Source organism: Balearica regulorum, chromosome 3 (assembly GCF_011004875.1).
Source record: "Balearica regulorum gibbericeps isolate bBalReg1 chromosome 3, bBalReg1.pri, whole genome shotgun sequence".
NCBI classification, from domain to species: Eukaryota; Metazoa; Chordata; class Aves; order Gruiformes; family Gruidae; genus Balearica; species Balearica regulorum.
The window spans coordinates 80864388-80886575 of record NC_046186.1 but is presented as its reverse complement, the minus strand read 5'-3'; the positions used below and the strand labels follow the sequence as shown (position 1 = coordinate 80886575).

Below are 22188 nucleotides of genomic sequence, written 5' to 3'. Positions count from 1 at the left end.
AGGCTTGGTTGCATCCTTTATCAGCATTGTTTCAGTACAGGTACAATTCTGGGCTTTCTCATTTCTCAAGCCTTCCAACTCTCATTGCCTTCCTTCTGCCAACTCTTTTACAATCATCCCTAAAATGCTCCTCACGTTTTGATTACAGACTTCACCACTTCATTCCTTCAGCTGGAAGTCTCATTCCATCCATTATCTCTGTCAAGCCCCCTGTGCTGTCCTAGCAGGCAGGCTCTATTTTGAAGCACGACTTATGACACATACTAAATGTCATGTTACAGCTGAGCCATGCTGCAATTTATTTGGGGTCTTTAAAGTCCGATTTTTCAAGAGTCCAAAATTATATCACCTCTAAATTGTTCAATATACTCTCCTTTCACCTCTGTCTCCCCAAGCTGGGTATCAGGGTAGCCCAAGGGGAGGGGAAAAACCCCAATCAAACAAATAAATCCTTCATTACATTCACATACTTATTATAGTGGTTTTTTGATCATTTTAATAAGTCCTACAAACATCTGCCCAGCATGAGGCAAAAAGGGCTGATATACCACCAGCCTGCTGCATCAGTGCCACAAAAATCACTTGCCATCCCACCTGGGCAAGTCAGGAAAGGGTAACTACATTCCTGGTGCCAGCATTTTACAAAAAAAAATCCCCTTCTTTCTCCTCTTGCTCTCCTCTCTTCTCTTTCTTCCCCCTGTCTTCCTTTGAAGGATTTATATTTCCTTTGCAATTTGCTTTGTAGTCACAATCCCTAAAAAAATACATTGCCGTGGCAACTATGTGGGTACCATATACTCCCTCTCACTTTCTATTATATTCCACATAACATTCCTCTGTTTTGAGAGTATAAATAGCATTATTTTTACAGCCTTTCTAGGTTTGTTTCATAGCCATAGGCCACCTCTCCCGGGAAGACAACTGCCAGAGCTGGGTCGTTCCTAGCTGCAGGTCTCTGTGGCAAGCGGTCCCAAGCCAGCTGACTCACCGGCACATCCGATGAGCTATTTCCCCTCCTGGTGCTCCCCCAGCATCGCTGCGTTCCCGGCCCTGGCAGCACTCCAGGGAACACACCGTCTGTGCCGCAGCCCCGGCTTGCCTTTGCCTGCGTGCTGGAAGGGGTGCTGGCTGCCAGCCTCCATGCTGCCATTGTGGACAGGCAGCAGCTTTTGGGTTTTTTTTGGTTGTTCAGGGTTTTTTTAAGTTTTTAAGCTGTATGCTCATCAAAGCTTGGGAAATACCACCCCAAATGAAAGCAGCAGAAAGACAAAGGTGTGCAAATGTTTGCTTCCTCAAAACATTTATTCTGAGCCAATCTGTGATTCTAAGAGCTAGAATCATGCTTTTTAAAAATGGAGGCTCAGCAATACCAGCACTTGCACCCACCTTGGCAAACACTGAAATTGCATAACATAATGTAACAGAGGGGACACTGCACATTCCAAGTGCTATATGGCTTTTTATCAGGAATTAGATTTGTTACAGTTCTTTATCAGAATTGCAGACAGTCAGCATGGTACAAGGTCTAATGCTCAAGGTCTTCCCATCAGAGTCCTCCGGCCCCATCCCCGCTCTCACCATCCTTGGACACAACCCCCTGAATGCAGTCTCACAAAGGACATGTGGAAATTTACAGTTAAAACCCTAAGCTTCGTATCCTGAAACACACTTTTTAACATTATGCTTCTTTCCCCAGACTTTCCAGTTCTGGGCCAATCTCACAAGCTGATATTTTCAGGAAACTAGTTACCAGACATTCCTCGCTCCAGCTTCTCCTGGGCTAAGAACCACACAAGGACTTACACAACTGATTCATACAATTGCAATGCCTCCACAAAATCCCCCATGTTCTCACAAGTCACTTGTGAGATGCCAACATGCCATTTGCAGCTCTTTAGCCCTTGCATATGTGGTGCCCAAGCTTTGTTTTCTATCCTTAGCTATTGTCTGTTTAGCTTTTAAGTAGAGCTGGTTGGTGAAGAGCAGCTGTGAAAGCTCTTAGAAAGAAGACACTTCTTAAAAAGATCCTGGGTTCAACAAGTTTTTGCTAAAGATGTCATTCTGGTCATCCTGCTGCGCAGCAAGTGAGGTTGCTGCCTGGTCTGTCCTGCTTGACATGAAAAATGGAAAAGATTGTAGTTATTTCTAGAGTGTAGTAATGGAGATGGGAAAGTGGGCACCAGATCTAGAGTGGAAAAACAAAAATGCAGCCTTGTCCCATAGTTGGGGAGGCTTGGGCCAGCACATACATCACCTGCTTTAGAATAAGGGTAACTTTTTACTCTCTAGGGGTCCCAATCTCTTTCGGCTTCTCAGTTCTATGGTAATACAGGCACAAGGAAAAATTAAAATCAAGTTAAAGCTTAAGGGAAATGAAAAACCCCACTGAATTTTGTTCTAGGCAGAAACTTCATACTTGCTAGCAGAGTAAGCAGGACATTTTTGCAAGACTAAAGGAATAAGACTCATCCTTTAGCATCTGAGATGATGTATTATGACACGTTGGTTCAAAACATCCATAATAAATAACCTGCTGTATCTAAGAATAGTATTCATAGATCAGCTCTGACAAGTGTACTGCCCTCCTGGTGCCTCTGGCTTGGGTGGGATTTGCACTCTGAGTACAGGCAAGATTTACTTTCTTGACTTTCCTTTAAGTTGCAATAAATAGCTCATTATTAGCTACATCCATCTCTTTTCTCATCCTAAGTTTTGTTTTGACCATGTCTTGCCTTCTTTTTTTTAAGGTTTTCTCTTCATGGCCTCCTCCACCCCCCTCAACATTTATGCTCAACCAAGTGCAAACACACACCATGCATTGTCAGGCAATCCCACTGGTGCCAGTCTCCGTCCAACTACCCTGCGTGGGCTCTATCCCCCTTTGGCCCTACCTCCCCTCCCGTCTAACACACGTGCTCAGCAGGTCTGTGCTACAGGCTTGCCCCAAGGAGCATAGATTCCTCCTCTTCCTCCTCTATATTTACTTGCCTTAGAGGAGACTTTGGTGGTCCAGCTTCAAGTTGGTTTAAGCTAGCTTTGCTGCACTGACTTCAGAGATGCCAAATTAGAGGCAGGCAATCTGGTCTCCTGCCTTCCTACTGAGTCTCCATCTGTTCCCAGCTCTCCACTAGAGACTCTCTTTCCCCCAGCACCACTCTTTAAAAAGCCAGTCTCTGTTTTCTGCTCTGATTCACCATGAACTATGTCGACTGTCCCAGCTAGCATTTGGTGAGCAAGGTGTTGGGCTGGTCTTGCCCATCACACACTCAGGTCCTAATCAGCGGCTGTTAAACTACCTCACACACGCAATCTGCAATCCCTTCTATACCAAAAGAGACCCAAAGTCAATCACAAGCACAACAGCTCACACCTCCATGTGCTGCTTGTAAAAGGATGCCGCCAGTGCAGAGTCTGCTTTTGCTCCCTCTTCTAATGGTGCAGTTAACATTGACGTTTACAAAGTATTTTTCTAGAAATGTTTAAATAAAACTGAAACAATATTTTCACTGAAAGATGAATTTCAAAGAGTCAGCTAATCATATTGCATCTTACAGAAGTTTCCAAACCTTCTTAAAACCATCTGTATGCTGTCAAAAAGGAAAAGATTTCGGTATCAAGAAGCTCTTTGCAATCATTTGAGCTATCCAAGTTATTTGTTTTGGTTTCTTTTCATCAACTGCTAAAATCAATTTAACATACAACAGGAAGCCTTAATCATATTTACTTCTGGCAAAAAGACATTTGTTTGTGACTAGGTTTTTACTGGATAAGATAAATTAATTGTAGGATCTGCTCAGAGTTCTAAGTAGATCATGATGTTTATTAATTTTCCTGTAGCAGCAATCCTACAAGATGCTTTGCAAATGGGGCTAGTATAGTGGTATACAACAACCATCTTCCCTTCTCTGACCATCAGCAAAGATATAATCTTTACACCTAAAAGGATACTGCCTCCACCAGCTCAGGCAAAGGAGGCTGCGTTAGCAGTAGGCTTTTAACCTTTGTATAGGAAAAAAGAATAGCTGTAGGAAGACACAAAAGGGAAGTAATCACTACTGCTACTGTTCATCTAGGATATTATGATCAAGCTCTTTGTTCAGACTTATTATCAAACTCAGTGACTCATTTTGCCTTGTCACATAAAGCATGCGCACTTTCGAGATGCACAGTAGGAATATTGCTTACCTTGTTGAACCGGTGAATAGGCGTTGGTCAGAAAACGGAAGTGCCCTTTATTGTACCAGCAGATCAAGGACATGTTTCCCTTCATTCTTATTCTGTACTGTCCTCTGGACTGGGGAGTTTCAGGGTTGTTCAGCATGGATGGAGGTAGGCCTGTGCAGTCACTCTTCCTGGCGCTCAGCAACCCACAGCAGTAAATCTCTGCGCGTGAACAAAAACATTCGCTATGAGCAAGCCATTGCACGGACCCAGAAAGCAAGAGCAACGGAGCAAGTCTGAATGACCTGCCTAGAGAAAGAGCTTGTCCTGCAACTTTCTAGTCCAACAGACAGGTTAGCCAGCCAGCCGCCCCCTATAATACCAAAGATTTGTGTCCTACATGAATGTCTCTAGAAACTGAGACAAGTGCAGAAAGCCTGCTCTCTTGATGAAATGGATTGATATGTCCTGCAGAGTCATGATGAAATGACAAGAAGAATTCAGGGTATCTTCCCAACGATAACATCTATAATCTGTGCAATAGCCTTCACAACACGTTTAAAATGGGACTGAAAAAAACCCCAATGGTGATATGCATTATGGAACAAATCAGAATTTATGATCCAAGAGAGTCTTTGATGTTTAACTAAGAGAATAAATCGTGGAGGAAGCAGGGAGGTAGGGAAAGCTATAGCATCTTAGATGTTAACTGAAATAAATTCTCCTACATGACTCCCATGATGCTTTTAATCATAATATACAGAGCTGACAAACTCTGGTTTAATCTGCTGCTTCACTGTGCTGCCCATTTCTTGATTTTCAGCTCACTACTTGCACCTGCATTGTCCGGTTTGTTAAGCAAATGCTGCTTAAGCAATTAAGAACCACTGAAACCACTGGCTTTTACAAAATGCATGTGCCACCAGGATGAAGATGGAAATAAAAGTTCAATGAAAACAGATTTTAGGGAAAGGAGATAGACCAAACAGTGCCCTAGTTGAGCGAGCACTGATCTTGTTCTGCACAGACATCAGAGGCTCCACAGGCCACAATTTCTGCTTGTCTTCTTGGCCTTTTCATATGTGAAAGAGGCAATGAATAAAATCTAACACCACAAAACACATCTCAATGCAGCCAGGTGAGCACAAACAAGACTTGGAAACAACATTAATAATGACAATGCTTGAATTTGTCATTAGGTTGTGAAATAATAATGGCCTGTATCTGTTAATCCAAGAGAAGCAGATCTTCTTGATCAAATTAATTGAACTCAAGGAAATCTTGGATGGAAATTTCCTCTGTTCCCTTAGGTTTTGTGTTAACCCACCTGAGTGGGAAAAAAAAAGATAGGCATGGAAGCAGGTGACATCTGTGCACATCTTTCGTATGGCAGCAGAGGCTTGAGGTAGTTTAAAGCTCATCTGTCAGCTAAGTCTGCTTGATCAAATTTTTCATTGTGCTGAATTTTGCACGTTGGATAACTGGATATCCTCACAGGGGAAAAGCTAAGTCAGACTACAGTGTCTGGCTTCCCCTGAGCGTGTTACCTCTGTTCTTGGGTTTCCATTTATGTGGCTCTTCTGCCTCCGTCTTTCTGGAATGACCTAAGCTCCTGAAGTGCAGGTGCAGCCTTTGGCCTTGGCTCATATAGTGCCTGGCATGCTGAGCATCCTCTCAACATCTCACACATACTACAGGAATACTAATATAATAATTGCTAATACTCATGTATTGGTCCAGTTGCTGTGGGAAGGTCTACAAGGAGCTAAGGATCTTCCATCAGAAATTTAAGACACTTATGCCAGAAGATGGTCAACCAACACAGCAATGGGGCAACTTCATTCTGAAGGAGAAAATCTGCACTCCCATCAGTTATTTCTAATGAATGAATCAGTCCCTGGAAATCTGTAAGTTCCTTCCACAAAAGACAACGGGAAAAACCTCATGGCAACAGATTTACAATCAATATAGGAGGAACTGCACCTGCAGCGGAAGGCTTTTTTTTTCCCTTTTAATTTCTTTTCTTGGTAAGAGGTACACAAACAACGTAGGTCACATGCCTGCAAACTTTGGCATTAACATATCAAACTTTTACAACGCTTTCTTCTAGCCAAAATTAAGATCTTCCTGCTCTGATAACAAGCAAGCCTGAGAAGATTTTCCTTAGCTGCCTAAAGGTTATGACTCACTGAAGGGTGATACTCTCTCCAGGAGACTGCAATCGTATAAAACCAAGCTGATAACTACATTATTGTGCTAGAGCTTCAAAATAGCAACAGCCATCTCTGAGATCTCATAATAATTAATTGTAGCCTTCCCTTTAGCTCAGGCAATAAGCCTGCAGAAAGCTTCCAGCAGATGTTTCCCTCCTCATACAGAATAATGGGAACCACTTCCTCCCTCAGGAACACACTGTGTAACCTTCCTGCTGTATACCCTAGAAAAGTGCAGCACTTTGGCAGATTTACTAGCGTCTCTCACCATGGATTACACCCTTAATCTGTAGAGTTTTTTAAAACCATCCAGTTACCATAGCAATAGGAGCAATAAAAATTACGCCCATCTGGTTCAATGAAGTTTTTGTGTGTAATTAAATCAGAATCACTACAGGTGTTTGTCACATACACAGGACTCAGTGGAGACAGGTTGTCCTCTGGTCTTCTTAAACTGTAACTGCAATACAAATGCATACACCTAAGCTAGCTGAGCAAAGATGAGGAAATGTGATGTAGTCACCCAAGAGTCATTCCCAGGGTGTCCAGACCCGGAGAGCTTGTGCTGAAGCCTGTTTCACCGCATCATCATTAGTACCATTTGCAAAGATAGCCAGGCTTGAGCTAGTTCAGGCAAAAATACACATTCTGCAATCATTTATCTCGTATGCAACGCTGGGTCAAGTCAGAGCTCGGGCAACTGGGGAGCCTGCTGTGGGAAGGAGACGAGAGCTTGCTTTAGTCCATGTGCTGGAGTTGCAGGAACCTGCAGAGCTTGTGGGGGTGCCATGGTCGCTCAGGCTGGCAACTCCTGCAGCTTTGCCAACCCCAGCCACTCTGCAGGACAGAGCTGGCTGTTCCTGCTGGTTCAGAAAACACAAAAGGGACTTTTGGGGATCGTGTGTTTAAGGGAAGCATGGGACACAGGGCTTTAGGAGGTGCTGTCCTCTGTAATGGACAACTAACGCTTAGGGCCAGGGTGGGGGAAGAGATGTACATTATGAGTGAAAGTCACAGCAAATAACAGTGACAGCCCTCTGCTCACAGAACAAAGAATTTGGGGCATATCAGTGCAGGTTTCCAGTCCTGTTCAGAGGCCAGAGAAAGAAATGCTTTGTATGTCCCCTAAAAAATAAAAAAGAGGTTTATTCAGGTTTTTGATTTTGAGTAAGATCAACGTGCCCTGTCTTATTTTCTGGAGTTTTCTCAGCTCTTGGTATCTTCATAGATCTTAGGATTAGGTTGACCGACATCCCTTTATATTACTAGGCATATATTCTCTACTGCAGTACAGTGAAGGTGCTACATAGCAGGCTTTCAATAAAGAACACTGTGTTTTCTGCAGTAATGCATGTGTGGGTTAGGGTTAGGAAAAGCAAACGATAGTTAATGTTCCACAGAAGTCTTCATAGGATAACAGGATCCTGTGGATTAAAAGACAATTCAGGTTGGAAGGCAACTTGGGAGGTCTCTAGTCCCATCCCCTGCTCAGAGCAGGGTCAGTTCTGAGGTCAGACAGCGCTGCTCAGGGCTTTATCTTGTCTGATCTCGAAAACCTCCAAGGACAGAAACTGCACAACCTGTCTGGGCATCCTGCTCCACTGCCCTCAGGAAAAACCTTACATCTAGTCTGAACTCCTTTTATTTCAGCTTGTGTTTCTTGTTTTTCATCCTTCCACAATGCACCACTGTGAAAAGCCAGCTCCATTCTCTCAACAACCTCCTTAGGGTAGCGTAAGGCTGCTGTTGGGTCTCCCTGAAGCCTTCTCTTCTCAGGCTGAACAAGCGCAGTCCCCTCCCCATAACAGCCCCCAGTCAGGTTGGTGGCCTTCTGCTGAACTTACTCCAGTTTATCAATGCCTTTCCTGTACTGGGGGGCATGTTGTCCAAAACTATGCTGAGTAGGAGGCAATAATCACCTCCCTCGATCTACAAGCTCCACTCCTGTTAACACAGCCCAGGATAGCACTGACCATCTTTGCTGCCAGGGCATGCTGCTGACTCGTGTTCAACTTGCTGGCTACCAAGACCCCAGGTCTTTTTCATCAAGAATTTTGAGAGGAACTGATACATTTTTAGTGGGTGCCTCTTTCTAGATTTTCCAGAATCCCCTTGAGTTCCTTTAAATGTCAGTTTAGGTTCCCAAAAAGTTTATGGTTTCTAAGCATTAGCTTATTTAAATCTCCCCCTATTTCTCTGTTGATAGTCACAAAAAAAAACCCCAAATGAGATAAAGCAATTAAGATCAATACCGATTTCTTTTTGTTTTCATTTCTCAATGGAATCTTTCTACCACTGATCCTGCTGTAGCCCAGAAATTAAATTTTCTTGAACAAGAAAAGTAAATTCATCAGTTTAAGAATGTGTCTTGAACTATCATGAGCACCCGAGCATAGATGCTCTTCAACAGGCTCTAATGACACTTCTTGGTCCTGGTGTGGTCCTGTTCAGATTTAGTTGGCTAAGCCACATACCAAAAAAAACCCATTAAGGTCATTGCTGAGGGTGACTGTATGATACATTAGGAGAGAGATCTCTGCTGAGTCCAGGCTTCGCTGCCTGCCTCTCCCCAAACGTACTGCCAATGCAGCGGGATCCCAGCAGGTGCTGGCAATACATTAGCTGCTTTGCAGTAGAGTCAGTAAACACCATCTCCTCCAGGGTTCTTACTGACTTCACTGCTTGACATATCTAGCAGCTCACCTCTCCCAGTGCCTCAGTCCTTCCAGTTCAACATGCCCCTGCAAAACCTCTGAGCTAGCCCCTAGTAACTCTTGACAAATGCAGACAATCCCATGGCCTTATTAAATAGAAACACTTTCACATTCTCCCCATGATCTTCTTTACATAGGAGTGCCACACTATGTTGCAAAGCAAATAAATCTGCTGTCTTAGTGTCTGCCCCCCACCCACCCCATAGCTTCCCCCTAGGAAGGTGATAGTGTGTACCAGATCTGAAATTTAATTTTGGAAGCAGCTGCCAAATATCATAGAATGTCTCATGAAGCTATACAACAAATCATGAACCAAACTGAAATCTCAGTATAGCATTAGCATATTTGATCAGTCAAAATTACACGCTTTGAAAAGACATTACTGAATTTGCTACCTGCTAGAAACTGTTAATTTGAATGATCTGTTCAGTGTAAAGCCTATGAATAATTCACCTCTGAACAATGCGAATTATCTGTAAGTAATAAACACTCAGCTGGTTTAGTAGCCATGCATCTTTTTCACCAGGGTTATGGATCGACTAGGTCATGCCATATTGTCTTTATCCTTCCCTAGCTGAGCATAAAGGGTGCAACTCAGCAGTCAAGTTTTTGTCTGTCAGTCTGACACATCTCAGGTACTAGGAGTACGTGGGTTATCCTCTACATTTTTCTGAGCCCACGTTATGCATCATTGCTTTGGTAGTCTTAAAACGCAATGCTTATAATCAGCCGTGAAAACAGTCATTTACTAAAGAACAGGCTCTGCTCAGAGGAAAAACTCCAGTGCACTAAAAATATGCTTGACTTCTTTCCCATTTGGCTGTTTGCAGCATTTGGGAAACCATGACTCTTTTGTGAGAATATGGCAGTATTCCACTGTACTCTGTGAGCTTCCAGCTTACCTAAAATAATATAGGAGCTAGGTCCTGCATGGAGCTCAACGGAGACAGTCCTCAGCGCCAGCGCAACCTGAAGTGCTCAACTACAGCACTGGTGCAGCTCGTTGGTGTTCTCATTTTAAATGAGAATCAAGATATTGTCTCAATGCCCAGTCTTCCCCCCTGCTTTGGGCCACATTTCATTAATATAATGCCCCAGGTGGGTTTAATTTTCTGCAGTGGAAAACATGCCAAAAGCAAAACCCTATCATCAGTGGTGTGTTGAAAAGGGAAATGGCCCTGTAGCTGCCTCCTTCTACATGATTCATAACGGCAGCCTCCAGTCTGATTGCCGTGAAGGATCTATTGGATGTACCATACCCACTCTGAAAGGCCATGCTGACTGAAGAACAAGCCAAGAGTTACATTGAGATGACTTATAAATGACTGTCAAGAGTGCAGGAGCCTGTAACTTAAGGGCAGTCACAAGTCCTGAGCATTTACAAAGCAAAGCAAAGTAACACGTGGCTTTTCCACACCCAAGGTGAGGGGGCGTTTGACAGAGAGGATGTCCTGGGATTATTGTCTGCACTAGCAAGAAACTGGCTGGGAGAGCCACACTGCCGTATTGATGGACATTCTGTTGGCAAGCGTGCTTTTGCCAATGTAGAGTTTATTATGCTTTCAGAACTAAAAACTGTCCTACCGAGGCATGTTTATACCAGCAAAAAAGTGAACTATGCTAGGGTTTTTGCAATGGCATAAAATGTCATCTAAAGAAGTCACATCTTTAACAGATATTAAACCAGCAAGGACTTCTAAGGCACACCTTTAAGGACTCATCCCATTCCTAGTCTTTCACAATCGGAACAGAAAAATCACAGGCAGCTAGGAAATCTCTTGAAAAGTCCCCCAGGCCAGACAGAAATGTGAGGTCTAGTCTCCTAAGGCAAAGAACAAAAGCAAGGGCTTTAAATATCGTTATTAAAAATGTTTTTACATCCTTGTTTTGAACTTTAAAAAGATATATAGAGGAAGATGTAAAGGGCAACTTAGAAAGTCCTCTGCATAGTACCTTTTAATGAATGAGATCTTCTCTTAGAGATGATCAACTTATCCATACAAAGAATTGAAACCTCAGTGAAGCCTTTTGGGAGTTTTTTTTAATTCAGTGGGAGGAGGGCCATTAGGTCTGTCATAATTAAAACCCAGTGAGTCACCCAATACACACCTTGCTTCTCAAATTCTTCAAAGAGATTCAGGCTGGTAATGCTTGGGCCAGTGAAGATGATGTAGTTCTTCCCAGAGGCATTCTGACAAAGGCTTTTGGCCACCATACTGTGGAGCTGTGGTTTGTTCTTCAAAGCATCCAGCCCATCAGCACCACTGCCTTCTTTGAGATGGACATAAATCTTAAACAAGAAATGGAGAGAAAAGTCAGAAGGTTATAAGGAATCCAGAGGGAGCAAATGTAATTGCTAAATACCTGCTCAACTCAACTGGAGACAAGCTGAGAATCAAGGCAGCAAATACACACTGATAATATCTAAAGTTCCTTTCAAGGGGCTGTTGCTTTAAAACCACCTCAGGTTAGCTGGCACAGCTACCGATAAATACAGCATCCTTTGCCTGTGCAGTCTGAAGACTGCTTGGCAGGAAAAAACTCAACTCGTAACTGAGATCACGTGTTGTACTGAATCTGCATAGGCTTTAATGCTGCCAGCAAAAGGAGTGCATGAGAACTTCAGTTTCAAGAAAAGCCACTACAAGATGACCAGAAGGAAATGGTCCATTAGCTCGACTACACTAATGTTCAGATTTATTTCTGTTGGCAGCAACCATCAGACTGCGACACAAGTGCATGTGCACCCCCATACATGAGAGGACCAATACACATACCCAACCAGCCAGAACATCCTCATCAAACTCTTCAGGCACAGGCGCTAATTCTTAGCTCCTTTACTTAGATCATGATTTGGAGACAACCCACCAAAACAGATTGAACCAGGAAGGAGGGTACTGCGCAATATGCGCCTGTTAATAGGGAAAGGCCTGGCTCATTTGTAGCAGGCTGCAGTAGCTTTAGCCTATATCCTGCTACAGTGCAGTCCACATCACAACGTATTTCAAGAGAGTTGTCACCATCATCTGTAGGTGGACATAAATATTAGTGTTAGAGTGCAGGAACATTTATCCTTTAGCAATGTGATTATAATTAACCAAACAGTCCAGCTAGTATACCCACCAACTGAAAGAGGACTGAAGTAAAGCTATGCCTTCATTCCCACAAGTGATCCCTCTAGAAGAGGGGGTCTTCTGCACTGTCATGCAGAGGCAGAAAGCACATAACCCTTCCTTTGTACACAAGTCTTCGATTTTATTTCACTGACAGTATTTTATAAGCATAACTTTCACCAAGGTTGAACACCTATTAAAATCAACTAGGCATCTGACCTTCATCTTGTTCTAAAAGTCGGCAGAAATAACCTGCTGGAAAGAGAAATGAGAAGCAGCAGACACTGTGCTCAGTCACTCAAAAAATACTGTAACACCATGGAACTTGCAAAGATTTAAGAATAAAAATACAAATTTTCTGAAAAATTTGCCCAGGCCTGCCTTCGTGACTTTGGCTCCGAACTACTCAAATCTTTTAGGAATTCCAGAAAATTTTACCCAACAGAGAAAAAGCTGAAACTTTCTCAGTATTCAGGGGCAGGGAAAAGGAATTTTGCTTTGTTTGTTGGAGCGATGTATCCACAACGAGCTTTTGTTAAACTTGTTTGAGATCTCAACCATCCAGAATATGCAGCATTGGTTTCCTACAGATGTATCTGTTTCTCTTACCAACACACTCCTTCATAAAGGAAAGTTCATTACGATGCTCAGAGAATAAAAATGCTTGCATGTTTGCAGTAGTGCTGCCAGTAGTTTATATCTCAATGATCTTAGAGGGGAACAAAATTCAATTAAACAGCTTCTCCTTATTTTAGATGGTGTATCTCCCAGCACTGGTATTCTAGATATATTAATGTAATATTCCTTAGCAATTCATGCATCGTGGAACAGACCGCAGAGGAGTGTGTTATATATGAAATCTCTGAGAAAGGAAACATAATTTGTATTTTGAAGTAATTGATGTGCCAAAGAAGAAAACTGGTGCAAGGACGAATACATGCTAACTCCAAAAAGAAGTACGGCACATATTAAAAGGAAGTCTTAAATATACATTATTTATCTTTTTTAAAAAAAATTAGTCTTGTTTTTGATATAAACAGTTTCCAGATGAGGACAAAGGCAGGAATGTTTGTAGACTCCCTGACCACGCTTCACTCACTTTTGAAAGCTGTCAAATTTGTGCTTTCCCCAGTGCTAAGGCTGGGGATTATCTAATTACAGTAAGTCATTTAGGTTATTAATCAGGGCTCAAGAGAGCAGCTTAACAGTGGAACGCATACAAAGGGCAGATTGTTCCAAATTTGTAGCAAAGGTATTTCATTATTATTGGCATCAAAATTAAGATTAGGTTACTAGTATGTCAGCACAGAGACCACACATCAAGCCCTTCAAATCTACAATTTGGAGACAAAAGATGCAGACAGGTTAGTTTTGACCTTGGATTAGCAGTTGAGCTGAAAACAAGGCAGGAATCTCTAAGTCTAGGAAAGCATCCTACACCTTCCCTATTGCAGCAGACCTCTGCCAACCAAGAATCTCTCCTGCTCCATGCTCACTTCATTTTCCCCATAGAGTATCCCCCAAGGGATGAGACAGTTTGCTGGTGAGCCAGTTGGTCCCTCACCATGGGCTGGTTTGGGTCTGCAAGCAGCTACTTTAAAGTACATGCCCACCATCAACTGTCTACTGTTTTCCTACTAGGATGCTACATATTCCATAGGTTTTGTTAGTAGAGTTCCCTGTGCACCTGGCACCCTCCCTCTGTGCTCCCCTCTGTCTTGAGGGTCCTTGTAATGGCCACCTTGTGATTCTCACACCCCACCCCCACACACTCTGTTCATCTCCCCAGTGCCCTTTACTCAAACATCCATATCCACTGCTGAATCCTCCCTCCTCCTCCAATGTTAAATACATCCCCCTTTCTTCTCCTTGGGCATTTCCTTGCCTAAGCACAGCCTTTTTTCTTGGCACAATTTTTCTTGTTTTGGAGAAGCATCATTCAAAGCTTTATCATGCTCAGCTCTATTGGGAAGATGGGTGACAGCAGCGTAATGTTGGAAGACATAAAGGCTGCTGTGCAACAGCGGCTGAGTACAGACAACTGGCAAAGGCATAGCTTCAGATATCCTTGCAAGTGCCTAGGATCCCATATGGCCTTTATTTTCCCTCTCCTTGTCCTCTCACCCAGCTTATTTCATTCCACCTCACTCAAATAATTAAGATCCTGCTTACTGAAGCCTACAGCGTTCCTCCCCATTCTGCAATGCATTAACAGTGGCATTTAACAGTTAGCAGTCTGCAGAAAAAGCTAAGAATTGCCAGAAATTGGCTGCAAGAATTTCACAGGCATGGTCAGAAGCTGCTCCCCAAAAATGTTTGTTAAACCATTCACCAGAGCTTCTGGTTTGGCCTGTGACAGCGTTAGAGCTTTGTGCCCTTTCCATGTGGTCCAACAGCAAAACGTCATCAGAAGTACAGGCTTGACAACTGCTGCTGGACAACAGATGGAGACGTTGGCAGCAACATCCCCTGCTTCTGCAGGTGACAGTCAAAGACTCTTGAATATCTGCAGAGAGCACTTTTACTGTGTATCTTTTTCCATTTGATCTACAGCACCAAATGGGATAACTTCTATAGATGTGACATCATCTGTTTTAGGAGGCAACTACAGGCTGAAGCTCTTTATCCTGCAGTTCTGGGACAGAAATGGAGCTTTCTCTAGCCATCCCTCAATTATTTGTTTCTTATCAGAACAGCTACATGTTCAATTCTGCCATCTTGCTATCTGCTGCAGCCCTACTGCACCAGATACTTTCAATCTGACATGTTTTAATCCCGTGCGCACAATACCAGCTCTCTCTTCTCACACCGTTTAACTCATCCCTCCGACCCTCCTCTTTTCTGCCTTCAGTCTCCATGCAGCATCCTAACAGTCTCTTCCCTTTAAAAGCCTGACAGTAAGACAAGAACTTCACAGTCTCTGTCTCATCTTTCCTTCCACCTACAACTGCTTCTGCCTCCTCCCACCACAAATGCAAAAGTAGGTATCGATCAATATACCTGAATGCCCGAGCGACAGGGTATGGGTGAAGACTGTGCTGAGCTCTTCCAAAACAAGAAAAACAGCGCATACTGGTTTGGAAAGACCGTTCGCCTACACAGAGGCAATCAGAAAAGACATCACATTTCTGAGTAGGAGATTTCACGTGTTGACAGATGAGAGGCAAGTCAATCACCTGTTATTCAGAAACTCAAACCAAATATGTTCAGCTACAGAGACAGACTGCTAGAGAGTGTGCTACCAGAGGCAGGAAGATCACAGAGTAGACATCTGTGCTACGAGCCAACAGGAATTTCCTTGCTCTGTACTAGCAATTTACTCTATGGAAAATTCATGTGGAAGGCTCGTAAGGTCTTGCTAGAAATTGGTTAAAAAACCGAGCGCTTCGGAACAAAAGCTGCATCTTGACTGCACATTTAAGAATGCCCTAGAAACGAAAATATTGGTGATTCTGCTCATATTCAAAGCTCAGATGGCAAATTGAAAGCACTTGTGAATAGCAAATCCCAAACACTCCACATTCATACATAATTGAAGCACCCCAGGGTACAATTCTCAAATGAAATAGATGACATTTGGAAGAAAAAAAAAAGGGTGGGGGTATTAATAAACAAGAGGAAGATTTTGAAGGCTACATTGTGCAAAATATCTCACAAAGGGCAGACACTAAAAAAACACAAAACAGAAGCCAAGTTTTTAGATGACATAGTTACAAAAGCAAGAAAACAAAGAATGGTACTGTCATACTTTTCGGATCCTAAATAGTTATCAAAAAATAACTTCATTTTTCTATAGACTTCACAGCCAAATACTCAACTGCTCATTCCTAGCACTACTCTCCACGTCCTGCCTCACTCTCTCTTCCGCTCTCATTCTAAACCTCATCTCTGACTTTTGCCATTGCCATCGCTGTTGGGAGACCCTCCCCCCCCAGTCCCACCCCAAACCTTCTGCAGCCCATATTCCCCTCTTCTTTAATGCCCTCTTCCCAGCCAGCTCTTAGGTCTAGCTCTTCCTCAGCAGCTGTTGGCACCACTGATGGTGCTCTTACCAAGACTGGATCTTTTCATTTGTTTGAGCCTCTCTTCATTCTCTTCTTACTCCTCTAAAGGCTACTTTGAAAATGCATGCAAGGGGCACACAGCTTTCCCATTCTGTTCCCAGCTAGCTTGGAGTTCCCTACAAAATTCCTTCTGCGGTCCCACTCCCTTCTCCCTCTGCCTCCTATTTTTGCATTAACACACAGATCCAGCTAACATTTTTGTGCTGAAGACTGGCAAATCTCTGTTTTGCCTGCACATGTTCTTCAAATTTTCTAACAAGATCCTCATAAGACTTGCAGAAAGATGCTAGTTGAGTTGACAATGCAAGCCCAATATGGCTTAAAATAAAGCTCTTTGTTTTCCTTCCCATGATATCCCTCTGTCATGTGATTTCTTTATGTGAGGTAGTGAGAACACTACATCTTACCTGTATGGTGGACCAACAATCTGCAGATCACCAAACACAGATTTCTCTCTGCAGCTTCTCCCAGGCCAGTCACATCTATGTCAGGCAGATTCATTATCTGTAACACCTCTATGATAAAGCATTTCCTATTCTTTCAAATACCTAAGAACTGCCCAGATCTCCTCTCAGTTACATCCTTCTTTCCTTTGGCCTTGCTTAAATGCAGCTTGACATCCACACAGTGCTTTGCCCCAGAGATCACTTGCTTAACCCCTTGCTTCAACCATGTCAGCCTTCTGACACTTCCCTCTTCTTTGCAGCATCAAATGGAAGTGGGGCTGGAAAATGGAGACAGGCCTTTGCTGTTTAGCCCCCCCATCAAGTTCTTCCTATACCTTTCCAGTGTACTGATTCCTGCCCGCATTTGCCCTGTGAAGCCAGGCATCCAACCACTGACACCAAACAAGGCCATGTTTGCTTCCTTCCATACTGCCCTTCTCCTGCCTTGTTGGAAATCACTGCTAACCTCTGCAAAACTCTTTCCTTTTGCTCTTCAATACCTTTCATAGAATAGAATCATAGAATGGTTTGGGTTGGAAGGGACCTCTAAAGGTCATCTAGTCCAACCCCCCTACAATGAGCAGGACACCTTCAACTACATCAGGTTGCTCAGAGCCTCATCCAGCCTGACTTTGAGTATTTCCAGGGATGGGTCATCTACCACTTCTCTGGACAACCTGTTCTAGTGTTCCACCACCCCCATGATAAAAAATTTCTTCCTATCTAGTCTAAATCTACCCTCTTTTAGTTTAAAACCATTACCCCTTGTTCTATTGCTACACACCCTACTAAAAAGTTTGTCCCCGTCTTTCTTGTAAGACCCCTTTAAGCACTGGAAGGCTGCTATAAGGTCTTCCCAGAGTCTCCTTTTCTCCAAGCCGAACAACCTCAACTCTCTCAGCCTGTCCTCACAGGAGAGGTGTTCCATCCCTCAGATTGTTTTTGTGGCCCTCCTCTGGACTTGCTCCAACAGGTCCATGTCCTTCCTGAGCCAAGTGCTCCAGAGCTGGACGCAGTACTCCAAGTGGGGTCTCACAAGAGCGGAGTAGAGGGGGAGAATCACCTCCCTCGACCTGCTGGCCACACCTCTTTTGATGCAGCCCAGGACATGCTTGACTTTCTGGGCTGCAAGTGCACATTGCTGGGTCATGTCCAGCTTTTCATCCACCAGTACCCCCAAGCCCTTCTCCATAGGACTACTCTCAATCCCTGTATCCCCCAGGCTGTACTAATACCTGTCTTAGAAAGGACGCAACCCCCACAATGCAATTGCTAATCTATGCATTGGTGCTGTTACCTTCTTAGCCCTGCTTCGTCAGGCTCCCTCTGGGCAACTGGCAGCCCAGCTCAGGTCCGTGACTGAGGTCTCGCTCTGGTGCCACACAGCCATGGCTCAGTTTTTCTGAGAAAATTACTGTTGAGCTATGGGAAGGTGTATACGTGAGGATATGTAAGTGAGAAGATACAAGTAATGCAAGATAAAAGTAAAAACTATCAGAAGTTCTGTAACTGTCAAGGAGACAACATTTAGGTGCTTAAGTGGGAAAATACTGACACTAAAAGCTATAAAATCTTAAGAAAAAATACGGAAGATGACAATTCAGTAACATCAAGGACCCAGGGAGCAACAAGGCTGATGACCGCCTGGCCTGTGCAGGCTCACCAGGAGCAGGCAGCGTCCTGGTCCCTGCCAGTGTGTCGGTCCCAGCTCTCTGCTGTGTGCATTAGCCAGTAAACCCTGCCGTATGCATCCCGCTTGCAGAGTTTGCCAGCCACAACGCGCCCAAACTAAAGTGACTCACTGTGGGAAGCTTATCCCTCCATCTTGCATTTAGACACTAAACTTGCTAGGGCAAGGATTGCCTTTTTGTTCTGCCTATAGCACCCAGCAGAAAGGGACGGGATCCGTGAGGGGCATTCCTATGGCAAGACTATTACGTGAGGAAGAGAGGAGGCTCTGGTGCTTTTAGCCTCCTTCCTCAGGCAGAGCTGCACTGAGGGAGAATAGCTGCAGAAAGGAGACAACTACGCAGGTAGTTTTATCATCAGAAACTCCAAGCATCACAGACAGGAACTAGTAGCCTTCATTCCCACCTGAAAATTGACAGTAGGACTGTATGTAAACTCTGGGAGAGACCTTCGCATTAGGTCGCATTTAGCTGTTTGCTTTTCCTATTCATCTAGAAACACAGTAAGATTGTAAGTCCCACAGAAATGAATGGGGCTGGCCCATCACACTTCTGCAAAACTACCTTCCCACTTAATACCCGTGAGCAAGAAGATAATTGACTTTTAATTGAGATCTGAGATTCTCAGATGCTGACAATACAGAACCACATGCATTAAAAAGCCAGAGCTTGGTGGGAGCCAGAACAAGAAAGCAGATAGGATTTTCCAGTCATCAGTGACTGACAAATGAAGGCGATCACATTTCCTGGGATCCCCTCCCAGCCAAAGCCTGACCTTGAGAACCTCCTCAAAGCAGCCGTTACATCTGTGCATTCCAGATGCAACTGTTCCAGCAACAGAGAAATCATCCGGGCACTGTTTAAAGAAACCCAAGGGCTCAGACTAATCTCTAAACAGAACTTAAACAGGCTGAAACACCAACATTTCTGAGCAGCTTTATTAAACACACAGATGGCTAACTCTCCTGCAACTCTGACCTTGAAAACCTAATTCACTCCAGGCTTCTTTACCCCTCTTTCCCAGTGACTGAATGCACTTACGTGATGTGTTGTGAAATTATGAATTCTTTGGGGCACCATCTCAGTTTCCCTAAATTCTGGAAGTAAGCTCTGACTCTGTAAAACCAACAGGGTTATAAAATATTTGAGCTGACTGAAATCAAGAACGAACTATAGCTTTCACTGTAAAAGCACGATGTAAACATCATTTGGGTGTTTTTGCTGCAACTAAGAGCTCTGCCACTGATCTGTGGAGCAACCTCAGACATCTCCCTTCACTGAGACTGCTGCTCTTCAGGGAGAGAGCCATTTCCTACCCTCTCGTGCAGGGGCCACCCTGATCCAGGTTGCACTCGTTAAATATCGCTATAGTGCAAGTCGGTGATTGTTCAGTAACCTGGGAAGACTCAAGCTGCAGAGACACAGTCTTTTTCCTTAATCTGTTCTGACTTACCACTTCTTCACAATAAGCAGCGGAAGGTGGAAACTCAGATTCAGTCCTAGCACAAGGATCCGAAGGACTTCATAAAAGTGAGCATCATGTTTCACAGACATATTAGTGAAAATGAAATTCATTATTGCAAGAACTTTCTGCCAGTGAATAAAAGTGCAGAGCCTATATGGTTTGGGGCAGAGAGGGGGTGTGGGAAGGGAAGAATGTCCAGAATAGCCTCAGAAGACAAATTTCATCCCAAGGATAGGAAAGGATATACACACATCCATAAAGTCATCTCTTCTTCACCACAATATCCCAGCTTTTTACAGCAATAATTAGTTTGATGAGCTAATTCCATTACCACCTATCATAGTGATTAATATTGCCTGACAGTCCCTTTGCAGTGCTCTCTACGATCTACATACTGCCTTCCATTTTGTTGATTGATGACTCTGTGGGTCAGGGACTGTCTTTAGGGTTATGTTTGTGCCGTGGGCCTGTGGTCCAGGACGAGGCACTATGGGAATACCTCATCCTACCCGACTCCCTCTGGAGTCCTGTGCTTCCTTCTCCTTCTGCAAAATGACAAGAAAACTTTCTTGTGCCACACAAGAAAAGGAAAGAGAGAGCACGATGTGTCCTACCAGGACAAAATAACTAGCCCCGAACAGATATTTGGGAACTCTCAGCAGGTTTTTTTATGAGCTCTATTGCCACATCTAAAATGAAAAACAGTCCTACCAATCATATTTATGAACATCTTTTACAAGCAAGTGCTCCAGACTTTTTGAGAGAAAGAGAGAGAAATAAAAACTGACACAACTAGAGTTCTGATTTAAATAGGATTACTTACTCAGCAAATACTCTAAGAAAGAAATACTTCTAAGCTACTGTGATCATTTAAACTGCAATCAAGACATTAAAATATTGGTTTGAAAATTGTCTTAGTGGTAACACACACATAGGGAAATATATTGGAGGGAAATGAGGAAAGCAAAGAGAAGATGGAGCGGAGAGAGACACCTGAGGCCCTGCAAGCTGAGTTTGCTGTTCTCATTGAATTAGAAAGAAAGAAACGAGAAGGCCCAAAGCCTCTCCTGCAGCAGCAGCTGCTGCCACCACCTTGATGTCCAGCATCAAGGATGGGTGAAAAAGGCAACAGTATCAGGGCAGTTTTTCTGCCTACTTTGCCAAAGTCAGCTCTCCTAGAGTCCTTCTAACCCTCTGAAAGGTTTTGTTTATGTTCTCAGCTGCTCTAGGCGTAGATTTACTTGGTTTGAATGACGTGTCCTTCCTGCATGTTCCCACTTGGCCAGCTGACCGTGAAAAGATACTCAGCAACAAAACTATTCACTGCAACGAGATGCTTTGCTTGAGAAATTTTGAAGCAGAGGTACGATCTGAAATTGTGCATCCATCTTAAAACAGAGACTTAACTATCAGGGTGGAGTCAGGTGATCTGTATTACAGAAGACAGAAGTAGTCTAATATATAGACATTATTTATATTATGCATATAAGCCTATGCACCTTCTTATATCCACAAACAATATTTGTGTTTTATGCCACTTCCATTCCACAAATGGCTTATCAGGCTGGATTTTTAACCAAACACTGTTTGCTTAATAAATCAAACGATGAGCCATCAAACAGAAATATTTACTTGCACACCCAAAAGAGTGATTCAGAGTTATGTTCATGAGAACAAGTGGACAGAGGAATTTGGCAAGTCAAGCAGCTAAAACTCCTGACATCAACAACAGGCCTGTGAGCTGCCAACCAGGAGTTGTTCACAGAGTAGCTCAGCATGTGGCTTCAAAACACTGATACCAATTTTACATCAGGAAAACAAACCAACTAATTTCTTCGTAGGAGAAGCAGATCACTGGGAAAACTGGGATGTCCTCAAATTGAGATTTTTTTAACATCAGGCTCATCATTCAGGTTTCGAGGTTTTTTTGGCCAGGAGCATCACAAACCTCACGAGGTTCCTTCCATTCCTCAGAGTCAGTCATATGTAGCACTCTTCCCTTTTCTGCCTGGGCTGCCTCACCTTTTTATAGATAAATATTATTCAGACTTTTGAAACTTAATTAGCCTGATTTATTAAGTGTTTACAGTCATATTTTATCCTGAATAAAATGACCTCAATGTCATCATGTGGAAACGAGGGAGGGAATTCATCCAGACAGTATTACAGAATTTCTACTTATTTCCAAGTGGGGGCTGTAAGGTTTTTCTGACAGCAGACAGGTGATAGACCAATCAGTCCTTAACTATCAGGCAACAAGTCTTTTCCTTCATGATGGCAGCTTCACAAGAGATGGAGGGGAAGGTGTGCATATAAAGGGGGAA

The 22188-nt window shown here is 43.3% G+C and overlaps 1 protein-coding gene across 1 annotated transcript in view; it reads right to left on the bottom strand.

Annotated features, from left to right (window-relative positions):
* PGBD5 (piggyBac transposable element derived 5) overlaps positions 1–22188 on the bottom strand; it is a 72017-nt gene that overhangs the window by 10839 nt on the left and 38990 nt on the right. The window contains exons 4-5 of the mRNA XM_075748666.1: positions 11198–11378; positions 4186–4383 (exon numbers count right to left, since the gene is read on the bottom strand). Of these exons, the coding sequence (XP_075604781.1) occupies positions 4186–4383; positions 11198–11378 (379 nt within the window). The remainder of the gene's footprint in view (positions 1–4185; positions 4384–11197; positions 11379–22188) is intronic.